Below are 11,958 nucleotides of genomic sequence, written 5' to 3'. Positions count from 1 at the left end.
GCTCTTGTGAAAACTGTAAGTCCAGTAGACACAGTGGCTGAACAGAAGTCTCCTTAAATATTGCCATTTTGTATTTTTGGGGCGGGGGGGGTTGTTAATCCGATATTGCCGCAGTGTCATCTTGTATATAATTTAACAAGCTCACCGTCTCTTATTACGTCTATACATACCACTCTGTCCATTTTAGAAGGTCAGTGACTCCTTCTGCATGTCATGTGACCTGTAATAGCAAAATGTGTGACCATTGGTGTTTAAAACTAGGCTTTTTTGAAATGGGAAAAAACCTAAAGCATGCATATTTTTTTAGGCAAAGGCTATACGCCCAACCGTTGGGCAGAGAAATATAATGTCTTATCTTATTCGCCCAACCGTGATTGTGTTTGACATGTTTGTGTATCTAAACCACGTTTTTTACATTTTTAAGGCTCTATTGTGACGTATGTTTGACATATTTAATGGCGCCGTCTTAATTACTGCAAAAACACCGCAATGGATGAAAACAGACAAACTTGATAAGCATTTTGAACTTAAGCCTGTTAACGACGACGAAACAGTTTTTGAACAAAATGCTGCTTGTTGGCTGTAAGATGGTGTTAGTTTGACACTGTTCCCTGGGTGATGAACCAAACAAACCGCTTTAGATCACACCTCCTCCGCGGGCTGCGAGCCCTCCCGCAGCCGGCGAGAAAATATCTGCCTTTTTTTCCTCCCTCGTTGAAACCAGACACTCATGACACTTAAAGCTTGATAACTCGGGGGAAAAATTATTTTGCCCGGTTCCTTTTCTGGAAAGGCAACCATGCAGTGAGAGGTTTTCTTTTCTTCTTTACGCTTGTATCGGGGTGGCTTTTTATCGCGTGTTTCTGAATGGTTAGCGTCTTAAGCTAACTCCTCCGTAGGAAACAATGAGTGCTGGAGCTAACAGCAGTTGCCTGACTGCCAAAGGACTGGATATCAGTTTAGCTGCTCTGCAGAGACAGGACCCATACATCAATAACATCGTGGATGTGGCTTGCCAAGTCGCTCTCTATACTTATAACAACAGGACACATGAGTGGGTGAGTTTGAACTTACATTGTGTTAGTTTAGTTCCTGGTGCGCTTTATCACTGACGTGTCAGACAGTTAGTTACCTGTCATCCTGTGTTGTCCCCTTTGTTTATAATACCATACCATCCACTAAAAAAATTCCATATTTAAGTTCAAAATATTTGGACAATGTCAAGATTCATATTGTTTTAACTTTCTACCGCTCCATGTTGGGGTTCAAAGTAAAGTGCAGACTTTCCCTGTTGATTGAAGGTTTTCCTTCATGTTCTATTATTTGCAAATCAGCAGATTACAAGTTGATTTCAAAGTATGTCATTCGTATTTGGAATTAGTTTGACCTGGCTGTCACTGCCTGTGAAGCAGACAGGTGTTACCCTAGAAAAAGAAAAAGAGGAGAAAATTCATTATCTGTATGGCAACCAGCCAGATCAAGAACACTGTCCAGAAAATCGGCAGTCAGTCAGTTAAATAAGTACATATTCAGAATGAGGTTGGGACATTTTAGAAGTATCATGATGATTAAAACCTTTCAAATCCAACCTGATTGTGACTTGTAGGACCTTTGTGGCCGGGATGGCAGTGGGATCGAACCAGGAAGGCTCACGCTAAAGACCATTCCTTTACCAGGTCAACCAAAGGGGAATTCTCCATTAGCCAAGCTAGCGGGAACATTTTTTCAATCAGGACCCGGGACCTTAATCCCGCTACATATCTCCCCACCATTTTGACTTCGTCTCGAAGTCACAGGTGCATTTAAGCATGTTCTGTGACTACCCACATCTTGTTCGTGACACCAGATTGTGACCGTAGGACCTTTGTGGCCCGGACGGCAGTGGGATCGAACCAGGAAGGCTCGCAGTAAAGACCATTCCTTTACCAGGTCAACCAAAGGGGAATTCTCCATTAGCCAAGCTAGCGGGAACAATTTTTTAATCAGGACCCAAGGCCTTCATCTCGCTACATGGTGAAAACGGGTTTGAGACAGTTTTTGCTGGCAAAAACAAAATATCTTTAAAGTAGGAAAACATATTTTTGAAATTTGTCTAAAAGTAAAATAACTGCATAAAAACATATATCATAACAAAATTTGTGATAAATGTGGTAACATAGTTTGGCCCATATGTATGTGGCAAAAACACAGTGTGACAAAATATAATTATGGAAAAGTTTATCAGATTGTCCAAATTCTTGCATATACGTTTTTCACACCTACTTAAAAAGAAGTGGCAAAAATATTTCTCTTTGACCCCGTTCAGACTGATGTTGGCCAGCTCAAGCCAGATAGCTTTTTTTTCCTGAATCTGAACGGTGCAAATCAGATTTAAGATGGATTGTTTTCTGTCACCTCTGAGAGGTGAGTTGAGTGAGATTTGAGCAAGATTCACGGAGGTCTGAACGGAAATGTGGCTAGAATCTGAGTAGCTCTGGCATCATGACATCAAACGTATTCACTACATTCGTGCACCCACAGTGTCTTCTCTTGGGGCAACTGTTTGTTGTGATTTGGCGCTATATAAAAAAAATTGATTGATTGATTGATTAAAATGCTCAGTAAAGCTCTCTTTCAGATATCAGCATCATGGAAACTGCCACAGCAATTGTTACCGCAGAATTTCTGTCATCTGCGGTGACAGACTGCAGGTGATAACAGGAGGCACCATAATTTTTCAATGATAATGACACGGACAATATTTTAATTGAAAGATACAGAATTGTAGTCTTTTGCGCAGCATTTTATTAAAACCAGAAACCCCGGATCTGTTGGCAGCTTAAAAAGTTAACTTTCTGTAATAATCACAGTTATTCACGTTAAGCAGCTAAAATAATCAATGCCTCGTTGTCTATTGTTCCTCCTTGTTAAATATAAACAGCGTCCAGTTTGTCTTTGTCACCTCGGTAAGCAATCAGAGTTGAAAATTTTTAATTTTTGAGAGCAAGTATCATCGTGGCGTGCGGCTGTTGTGGTCACAGCCGGAGGTGGCGGCTGACTGTGTTTTGTCTTTGACAAGGAGGACAAATGAACAGCGAGAGATGGATTATTTAATTGCAGAGCTTCTCCTGGCTTCAAACAGGTAAACCTGAACACTTGCATGATATTACAGAAAGGAGTTAACACAGCGTAAGTCCAGACACACACACACACACTGCTTGAATTCTGCTTGAAAACTATTTGAGTTTGGATGCATGTGTACGATGAGCTGGAGTTCAAAGCAGATCTGAATGCTGTCCAGCTAAAAACCAGTCCGGATTGAATCCAACTCAAGCCAAACTGTCAACCCCAGTCTGATCGGAGTCTTTGTTTCCAGAGATGCTTCTACAGTCATCACTCACTCATCTTATACCACTTATCTGGGATCAGGTTGCAGTGGAAACACCTCCAGCAAGGGACCCCAAACTTCCCTTTCCCGGGCCACATTAACCACCTCTGATGGGGGATACCGAGGTGTTCCCAGACCAGTGTGAAGATGTGATCTCGTCACTTCCCTGGGGTCTCCTCCCTTCTGCACATACCTGGAACTCCTCCCTAAGGAGGCGCCCCAGGAGGCATCCTACCAGATGCCGAAACCACCTCAGCTGGTTAATTTCAATGCGAAGGCGAAGTGGCTCTATTCTGAGCTCCTTCGGATGACCGAGCTTCTCATCTTATGTCTAAGGGAGACACCAGTCACCCTCCTGAGGAAGCCCATTTCAGCTGCTTGTACCTGCATTCTAGTTCTTTTGGTCATGACCCAACCCTAATGACCATAGGTGAGAGTCAGAACAAAGATTGACCAGTTGATCGAGAGAGTCACCTTTTTGGCTCAGCACCCATCAGAATGTTAGTAAAACCATTCTAATACAAGTGTATCAACTTGCATGTTATTAATATTGTGCCAATTTCACCCCTCTCCACAAATCCAAATTCTCTATACTTTGCCGCGGACCTAATGTTTTTGTCATATTATCTAAATTTTTACCACATTATAAATAGCCTGTAAACTACTCTACAGTTATCAGACAACATGTACATGTATTACATCAAATGTACACAGAGGTATATGACATCTAAATATTTGTCATATGAATATTCATAGGAATATTCACCAGTTTTAGATGGATAAACTAGCTAAAACCTGGTTTTAGACAGGTTGACCACTGTTACATATGCACCACCACAGTGGAGTTGAATGAAATGTGCATGTCATGTAAATGGTCAGCTTTAATTCAAGGTTGGTTTGTTTTTTTTTATTGTATAATCCATTTAAGAATTACAGTCATATGCACAGTCACTCCATTTTCAGAGGACAAGAGTAAGTGGATAAATTAAATATGATTATTATCACTTTACCGGGGCGTTGCTAGGCCGGTATCGTAGATTTACGTCAATGCTACCTGGCTATACCCGCCCGCTGTAAGTGCGCAGCCCAAGGACTGTCCGCAGAGGGGAAAAAAAAAAATGTCCGCAGAGGAAAAGATGAAAAGGCGAGAAGTGTGTCGCCCCAAATGACAGATATTCGCCCGAGTTAGACGAGGGCGAATATCTGTCATTTGGGGCGACTGGGTGTGAACGGAGGGACTCAGAAAATGCATATCGCCCTCCAAAAGCATGTTATTGTATTATTATTATTTAAAACAAATAATCACTTGTGAAGCCAGTTTTCTTTTAACAAAGTAACACTGAAAAAAGACAGCTGTTGGACCAACTTAAAGTTCTTCAAATTGATAATACTCACATGAATTAGGTTGATCCAAATGAACTTAACAAGTAGTATTTATGACAAGTTGTTAGATCAATTTAATTCTTCTGAGTGTAACCAATTCCAGTTATTTCTTTTGGTTTGGTCTCGTTTCTCTTTTCTAAGTCACTGTTTACCTTCAATGTGAACACAATAAGTTAGCAGAACTAATGATGCAATTGAATGCCTTTTTTCCATTTATGTACTTAAAATACATAATTTGAGTTATATCATCTTAAATGAATGTAATAACGTAACATTGTTTTTCAGCATGTCACACTCTGATAAAAGAAGCAGTCAGGTACTGAACCTGGTGGTGAATAACTTGTTCTACCAACATACTGTAGCTACAGGCAGTCATATTGTGCAAACATATCTCACAAAAACTGATCCTCAGATGAAATTTGAGTCTTTTTCATTTGACTGAGGCAGACTCAGATGTTTATATATATTGGACTGAAACGACAAAAGCACAATAGTACAGATTACACACATTTATTGAAAGAACAAGCACTGCTTTGGATTTATGGTGCAGGTGGTAAAGAAAACTGGTCCATGAGTTCTCCTGGATGTCAAAGTGACCTGGAAGGGTCACTAAAACCCAACGTGCTAAAGTCCTAACTCCATTACGGCACAGTGTACTGAGTGTTGAATCTAAAACATTGCATTGAGTATTAATTTAATAGCCAATTTTTTTTAAGGATCAGGCGGGCTGTGATTCAAGCCAACTCAGAATTCAACGAAACATGGCTCAGAGATGGAACCTACCAAGAAACATAGTATTCTGTAACTGTGTTTGGAGAGTCTCTGCATGCGTGAGAGTCTCAGTTATGTCTGTTGCATCACCAGTTAAACACCTTCATGATGGAGTGTTACAGACAAGGGACAGAAGAAAGCTTTTCCTAAAAAGAAGATTTGAAATTTCAACTACAGTTTGCTTGGAGGCAAAGATCGGTTATTGCTTTTTTTTTTGTTAGTTAAAAACTTTGTTCCATTCCACCATGACGTTGTGACTGGTGGCCCACCAGGCAAATGTTGCACTATGCACAGTTTGTCCAATTACAACTACAGAAGAGCCTCTAATCCCTTCAGAATTGTCATGGGTGTCTTGATGGCTTCCCTCACTTCTCTCTCTTGACAGGCACTCATTCAGTTTTTTTAGAATGCCAAGTGCCAACTCCTCACAGATTTAAAATACAGTACCATCGTGTTTATATTTCTTAATGATTAATGTGAAGTCCAAGACATATTCAGTGACTTATCTAAAGGAATAAGAAGAAACATGGCTAAAACTGTAAATATTTGTTAATAACTAGAGCACCGTGCTCGTAGAGCGCAAACCTCCTCCAACACTAGTTTCCAATTTCACATATTTTTACCTTGGAAAAATTTTTAAGGTCAAAGTCCTGTTAGAAGTGGCTTTTTCATAAACTAAAATATAATACAAAATATAGATCAAAACGACTTTTCAATGTTAAAATCAAATCCCACAATACAGATCAGTTTGAACCTCTTAAGAGTGATTGAGACACTTTTGATTGAGATATAATGCAAAATGCACACCAGATGTGCTTTTCAATGTTACATTTAAATGGCCACAAAAGCTGTAATCTGGTTCCGATCCAGATCAAACTTTGTCAGTCGATAAAGGATACCATCCTGCATAAAAAGAAGAAAGAAGTTTGATCTTTTTTGTCTGAGTTATGAATTTTTAGAATTTGTTCAATGTTAAAGATAGGGATTTTTCCTGACTTTGCCCTTTGACCTATGACCTTGAAAACTGAATCAGTTCTTGACTATCAGAATATGAATCTTCAGTAAAAAACATCATAACGATATATGACAAATTGTGGGCTCCAAAACATAACCTCTTCCAACTTTGTTGACAGAGGTTATAATCCTTATATTTAATTTGACCAACTACTTCCAGACAGAAACTGGGATATGTGTGGTGGCCAAGTGGTTAGTGCACTTGGTTTTGGTGTAGATTCACATTGGATCCTGAGTGAAAACAAGGGAGCAGCTGAAGGGACTTAATCCCTGGTCCCACGAATAATAACGCCATGAATAATGAGCCGTGTACAGATTTGTCAGAAATTTCAGTGATTATTGTGAGGACGTGAGCATGAATTTCACCCAGTGAAGACAAATCAAATAGACAAGTATCTCATCTTATGCCAAAACCTTCACAAAGGCACAGTTATATCAAGCTTTTCTTTCTTATTTTATTCTTATTTTAATTTGCTTATTTCTGTATGTTTTCAGGAGAAGACTGAGGTGGAAGGCACACTTTTTATCTACACAAGGTAATGACAGAAGGTGATAAGAAAAAAAAAGTCAATTATTTGATTAGGTCTGTGGTGTGATCTCGAAATATGTGACTTCAGCTTTGTTAATTATTGTGCTGGAATTTTTAAATGAAACAAATGCTACTGTTGTTCAGTGTCTGTAATTTTTATCGTAGATACACTTCAACAGTGAGAGACAGAAGCTAAAAAAAATCCAGAAAATCACATTGTATGATTTTTAAATAATTAATTTGCATTTTATTGTAGTAAATAATATTCTTGCTCTCACAGACCTGTTAATTTTTCTTTAAGAAGCCCTCTTATTCTGCACTCTTTACCTGTATTAATTGCACCTGTTTGAACTTATTACCTGTATAAAAGACACCTGTTCACCCACTCAATCAATCACACTCCAACCTGTCCACCATAGTCAAGACCAAAGAACTGTCTAAGGACACCAGGGACAAAACTGTAGACCTGCACAAGGCTGGGATGGACTACAGGACAATAAGCAAGCAGCTTGGTAGAAGACAACAACTGTTATGATTATTTATTAGAAAGTGGAAGAAACACAAGATGACTGTCAATCTCCCTCAGTCTGGGATTCCATGCAAGATCTCATTTTGTGGGGTAAGGATGATTCTGAGAAAGCTCAGAACTACACAGGAGGACCTGGTTAATGACCTGAAGAGAGCTGGGACCACAGTCACAAAGATTACATTAGTAACACATGATGCTGTCATGGTTTAAAATCCTGCAGGGCAGCAAGGCCCCCCTGCTCAAGCCAGCACATGTCCAGGCCTGTTTGAAGTTCACCAGTGACCATCTGGATGATCCAGAGGAGGCATGGGAGAAGGTCATGTGGTCAGATGAGACCAGAATAGAGCTTTTTGGAATCAACCCCACTTACCATGTTTAGAGGATGAGAACAACCCCAAGAAAACCATCCCAACCATGAAGCATGGGGGTGGAAACATCATACTTTGAGGGTGCTTTTCTGCAAAGGGGACAAGACGACTGCACCGTATTGAAGGGAGGATGGATGGGGTCATGTATTGTGAGATTTTGGCAAACAACCTCCTTCCCTCAGTAAGAGCATTGAGGGCCAGGGCAACTAAGGAGGGGCTCTGTAAGAAGCATTTCAAGGTCCTGGAGTGGCCTGGCCAGTCTCCAGACCTGAACTCAATAGAAAATCTTTGGAGGGAGCTGAAACTCTAAACCTGAAAGATCTGGAGAAGATCTGTATGGAGGAGTGGACCAAAATGCTGCAGTGTGCGAAAACTTGGTCAAGAACTACAGGAAACGTCTAATGGCAGACAAATCTTTCAGTACCAAATTTTAAGGTCTTTTTTTTTCCAGTGGATCAAATTCTTATTTCATGTAATAAAATGCAAATGATTAATTTAAAAATCATATGTTGATTTTGTTTTTAGATTCTATCTCTCACAGTTGAAGTGTACCTACAATAAAACTTACAGACCTCTCCATTCTTTTTAGGTGGGAAAACTTGCAAAATTGACAGTGGATCAAATACTTATTTCCCCCACTGTAATTAAATCTGACTGACTCAAATCTGTAAGTAAGCAAAAAGAAAAAAAACATAATGCATCAAATCTTTGCTGAAGAAAAATGTGATTAACTGCATCATTCTTGTATTATTAAATTATTACAACTCTTTGTTGATGCATAGAGTTTGACATCTTTTATGGCAACTGTTTCTGTGGACACTAATATAAGGTATTGTTGTAAAATTCATCATCAAGCTATGTTTGTCATTCTTTTAATGTTTTGTTCCAGTTGTCAGCAGCTTGTTTAAGCATTGTCAACATGTGGAATTTCTGTGTTATGTCTTTGTGTATTTCAGACTAGCGTCTCCCCGCCATGGCTTCACGATTAAGAACAGACTCAGCATGGAGAACCTGACAGAGCCAATCACCAAAGACTTGGACTTTCAACTCCAGGACCCCTTTCTGCTCTACCGCAACGCTCGGTGTAGGCACTACACAAATACACACAGAGACTCCGGCACTGTAACAGCTGCCACTATAGGATTTATAGCTTCATGTTTGTGTCTTCCATATATACACTTATGGTCAATTCTGCTTTTATTAGTCTTTGAAGTCTTGAGGAGAAGAGGAGCATAATGACAGACTTGACAGACTTGCAAATATTTCTCTAAGCCAGCAAAACATGATGTGATCTTTTAATTTTGTGAATGTTATTTGTTCACCACAAGGCTAATTTTGACTGCAAAATCTGATGTGCTTTTACTGTTTACTGCACTGGTGACATTGCAGTACAAAATTTAGATGATTATGTGGGTTGGTCCTTCCCATCTAGCTTGTGTAAGCAATAACTCAAAACCAGTAAATGTTATTCTTTTGTACATCTACATCTTAAAAGGGCATATAATCGGGAGAAGCTGATGAATATCTGGTGAATTTTGATGCATTCGATTAATCAAACAAGCAGTTTTGTTACACCTGTATAATATCCCATAGACCTGTCTGTCAAGGCATTGCCCACTTTCACGTGAGCTAACAACATTAGATATCAATCACGGTGAGAACCATAATGTCCACATGAAATATTCAATGTGATTAGCAGGACATACACAGGATTAACAGAGTCAATTATTCATTGAGTTACTGAACCTGCAAAATGTCCTCTAACTCTATAAAAAGGCAACTTTCAATTTATTTTTATTTACATAGTGCCAAATCACAACAAAGTTGCCTCAAGGCGCTTCACACAAGTAAGTTCTAACCTTACCAACCCCCAGAGCAAGCACCTAGGCAACAGTGGTAAGAAAAAATTCCCTCTGATTTGAGGACGAAACCTCAAGCAGACCAGACTCAAAGGGGTGACTCTCTGCTTGAACCATACTACTGACACAATTTACAAAACAAATATACAAGAAATTTTGCTGGTGCACAGGATGGAAGGGTTGCAGAAGTAGACACCACTCCCACCTCTGGATGGAGCCGCACCTAAAACAGAGAGAAAAAACAGAATCAGGCATCAGAAAGACAACAAATAAAGTACAATTTGTTCAGCATTAAACAACAAGAAAAACAGAAGAAATACTAAGGTGATCGCTGGCCACGAGCCCTAAGCTTCACTAAAAGACCCAGAATTTAGATAAAGCCGCGGCCCGCTCCGTTTCCTAATAAAATGAATTAAAAGGGGAGCTTCCCACTATTCCTAGGGTCTCCTAGCCCTAGTATTAAAGAGAGCATGTTGAAGTTGTTTTTACATTTATGGCATGCTTAAAAAAAGTGTGACAATAAAAATAAAACATTTAATTATGGTGAATTACCATTATTTGTTGATTTTAAATTCAACAGATTTATAGACAACAGTACAGTTAAAGGTCATTCATGGTGTATGTCATTGGTGGCCAAGTTCGGTCCTCGAGAGCCACCTTCCTGACACTTAGTTGTCTCCCTGCTCCAACACACCTGAATCCAATGAAAGGCTCATCAAAAGTCTGCTAACGAGTCTTTCATTGGATTCAGGTGTGTTGGAGCAGGGAGACAACTAAGTGTCAGGAAGGTGGCTCTCGAGGACCAAACTTGGCCACCCCTGGTATATGTCAACAGAATCTTATGTTTTACACTCAACAAAAATATAAATGCAACACTTTTGGTTTTGCTCCCATTTTGTATGAGATGAACTCAAAGATCTAAAACTTTTTCCACATACACAATATCACCATTTCCCTCAAATGTTGTTCACAAACCAGTCTAAATCTGTCATAGTGAGCACTTCTTTGCTGAGATAATCCATCCCACCTCACAGGTGTGCCATATCAAGATGCTGATTAGACACCATGATTAGTGCACAGGTGTGCCTTAGACTGCCCACAATAAAGGGTCACTCTGAAAGGTGCAGTTCTATCACACAGCACAATGCCACAGATGTCGCAAGATTTGAGGGAGCGTGCAGTTGGCATGCTGACAGCAGGAATGTCAACCAGAGCTGTTGCTCGTGTATTGAATGTTCATTTCTCTACCATAAGCTGTCTCCAAAGGCGTTTCAGAGAATTTGGCAGTACATCCAACCAGCCTCACAACCGCAGACCACATGTAACCACACCAGCCCAGGACCTCCACATCCAGCATGTTCAACTCCAAGATCGTCTGAGATCAGCCACTCGGACAGCTGCTGAAACAATCGGTTTGCATAACCAAAGAATTTCTGCACAAACTGTCAGAAACCGTCTCAGGGAAGCTCATCTGCATGCTCGTCGTCCTCATCGGGGTCTCGACCTGACTCCAGTTCATCGTCGTAACCGACTTGAGTGGGCAAATGCTCACATTTGCTGGCGTTTGGCACGTTGGAGAGGTGTTCTCTTCACGGATGAATCCCGGTTCACACTGTTCAGGGCAGATGGCAGACAGCGTGTGTGGCGTTGTGTGGGTGAGCAGTTTTCTGATGTCAATGTTGTGGATCGAGTGGCCCATGGTGGCGGTGGGGTTACTCACCGGACATGTCACCCATTGAGCATGTTTGGGATGCTCTGGACCGGCGTATACGACAGCGTGTACCAGTTCCTGCCAATATCCAGCAACTTTGCACAGCCATTGAAGAGGAGTGGACCAACATTCCACAGGCCACAATTGACAACCTGATCAACTCTATGCGAAGGAGATGTGTTGCACTGCATGAGGCAAATGGTGGTCACACCAGATACTGACTGGTATCCCCCCCCAATAAAACAAAACTGCACCTTTCAGAGTGGCCTTTTATTGTGGGCAGTCTAAGGCACACCTGTGCACTAATCATGGTGTCTAATCAGCATCTTGATATGGCACACCTGTGAGGTGGGATGGATTATCTCAGCAAAGGAGAAGTGCTCACTATCACAGATTTAGACTGGTTTGTGAACAATATTTGAGGGAA

The 11,958-nt window shown here is 40.4% G+C and overlaps 1 protein-coding gene across 1 annotated transcript in view; it reads left to right on the top strand.

Annotated features, from left to right (window-relative positions):
- Nucleotides 1-787: 787 nt before the first annotated feature.
- The window catches only part of dcp1b (decapping mRNA 1B), a 29,335-nt gene continuing 18,164 nt past the window's right edge, over nucleotides 788-11,958 (top strand). The window contains exons 1-3 of the mRNA XM_034163904.1: nucleotides 788-1,058; nucleotides 7,031-7,071; nucleotides 8,918-9,045. Coding sequence (XP_034019795.1) covers nucleotides 906-1,058; nucleotides 7,031-7,071; nucleotides 8,918-9,045 — 322 coding nt within the window. The 5' untranslated portion in view covers nucleotides 788-905. The remainder of the gene's footprint in view (nucleotides 1,059-7,030; nucleotides 7,072-8,917; nucleotides 9,046-11,958) is intronic.

Source organism: Thalassophryne amazonica, chromosome 22 (genome assembly GCF_902500255.1).
Source record: "Thalassophryne amazonica chromosome 22, fThaAma1.1, whole genome shotgun sequence".
Classification (NCBI taxonomy): Eukaryota; Metazoa; Chordata; class Actinopteri; order Batrachoidiformes; family Batrachoididae; genus Thalassophryne; species Thalassophryne amazonica.
The sequence above is the reverse complement of the archived record's forward strand: the minus strand, read 5'-3'. Positions and strand labels throughout refer to the sequence as shown.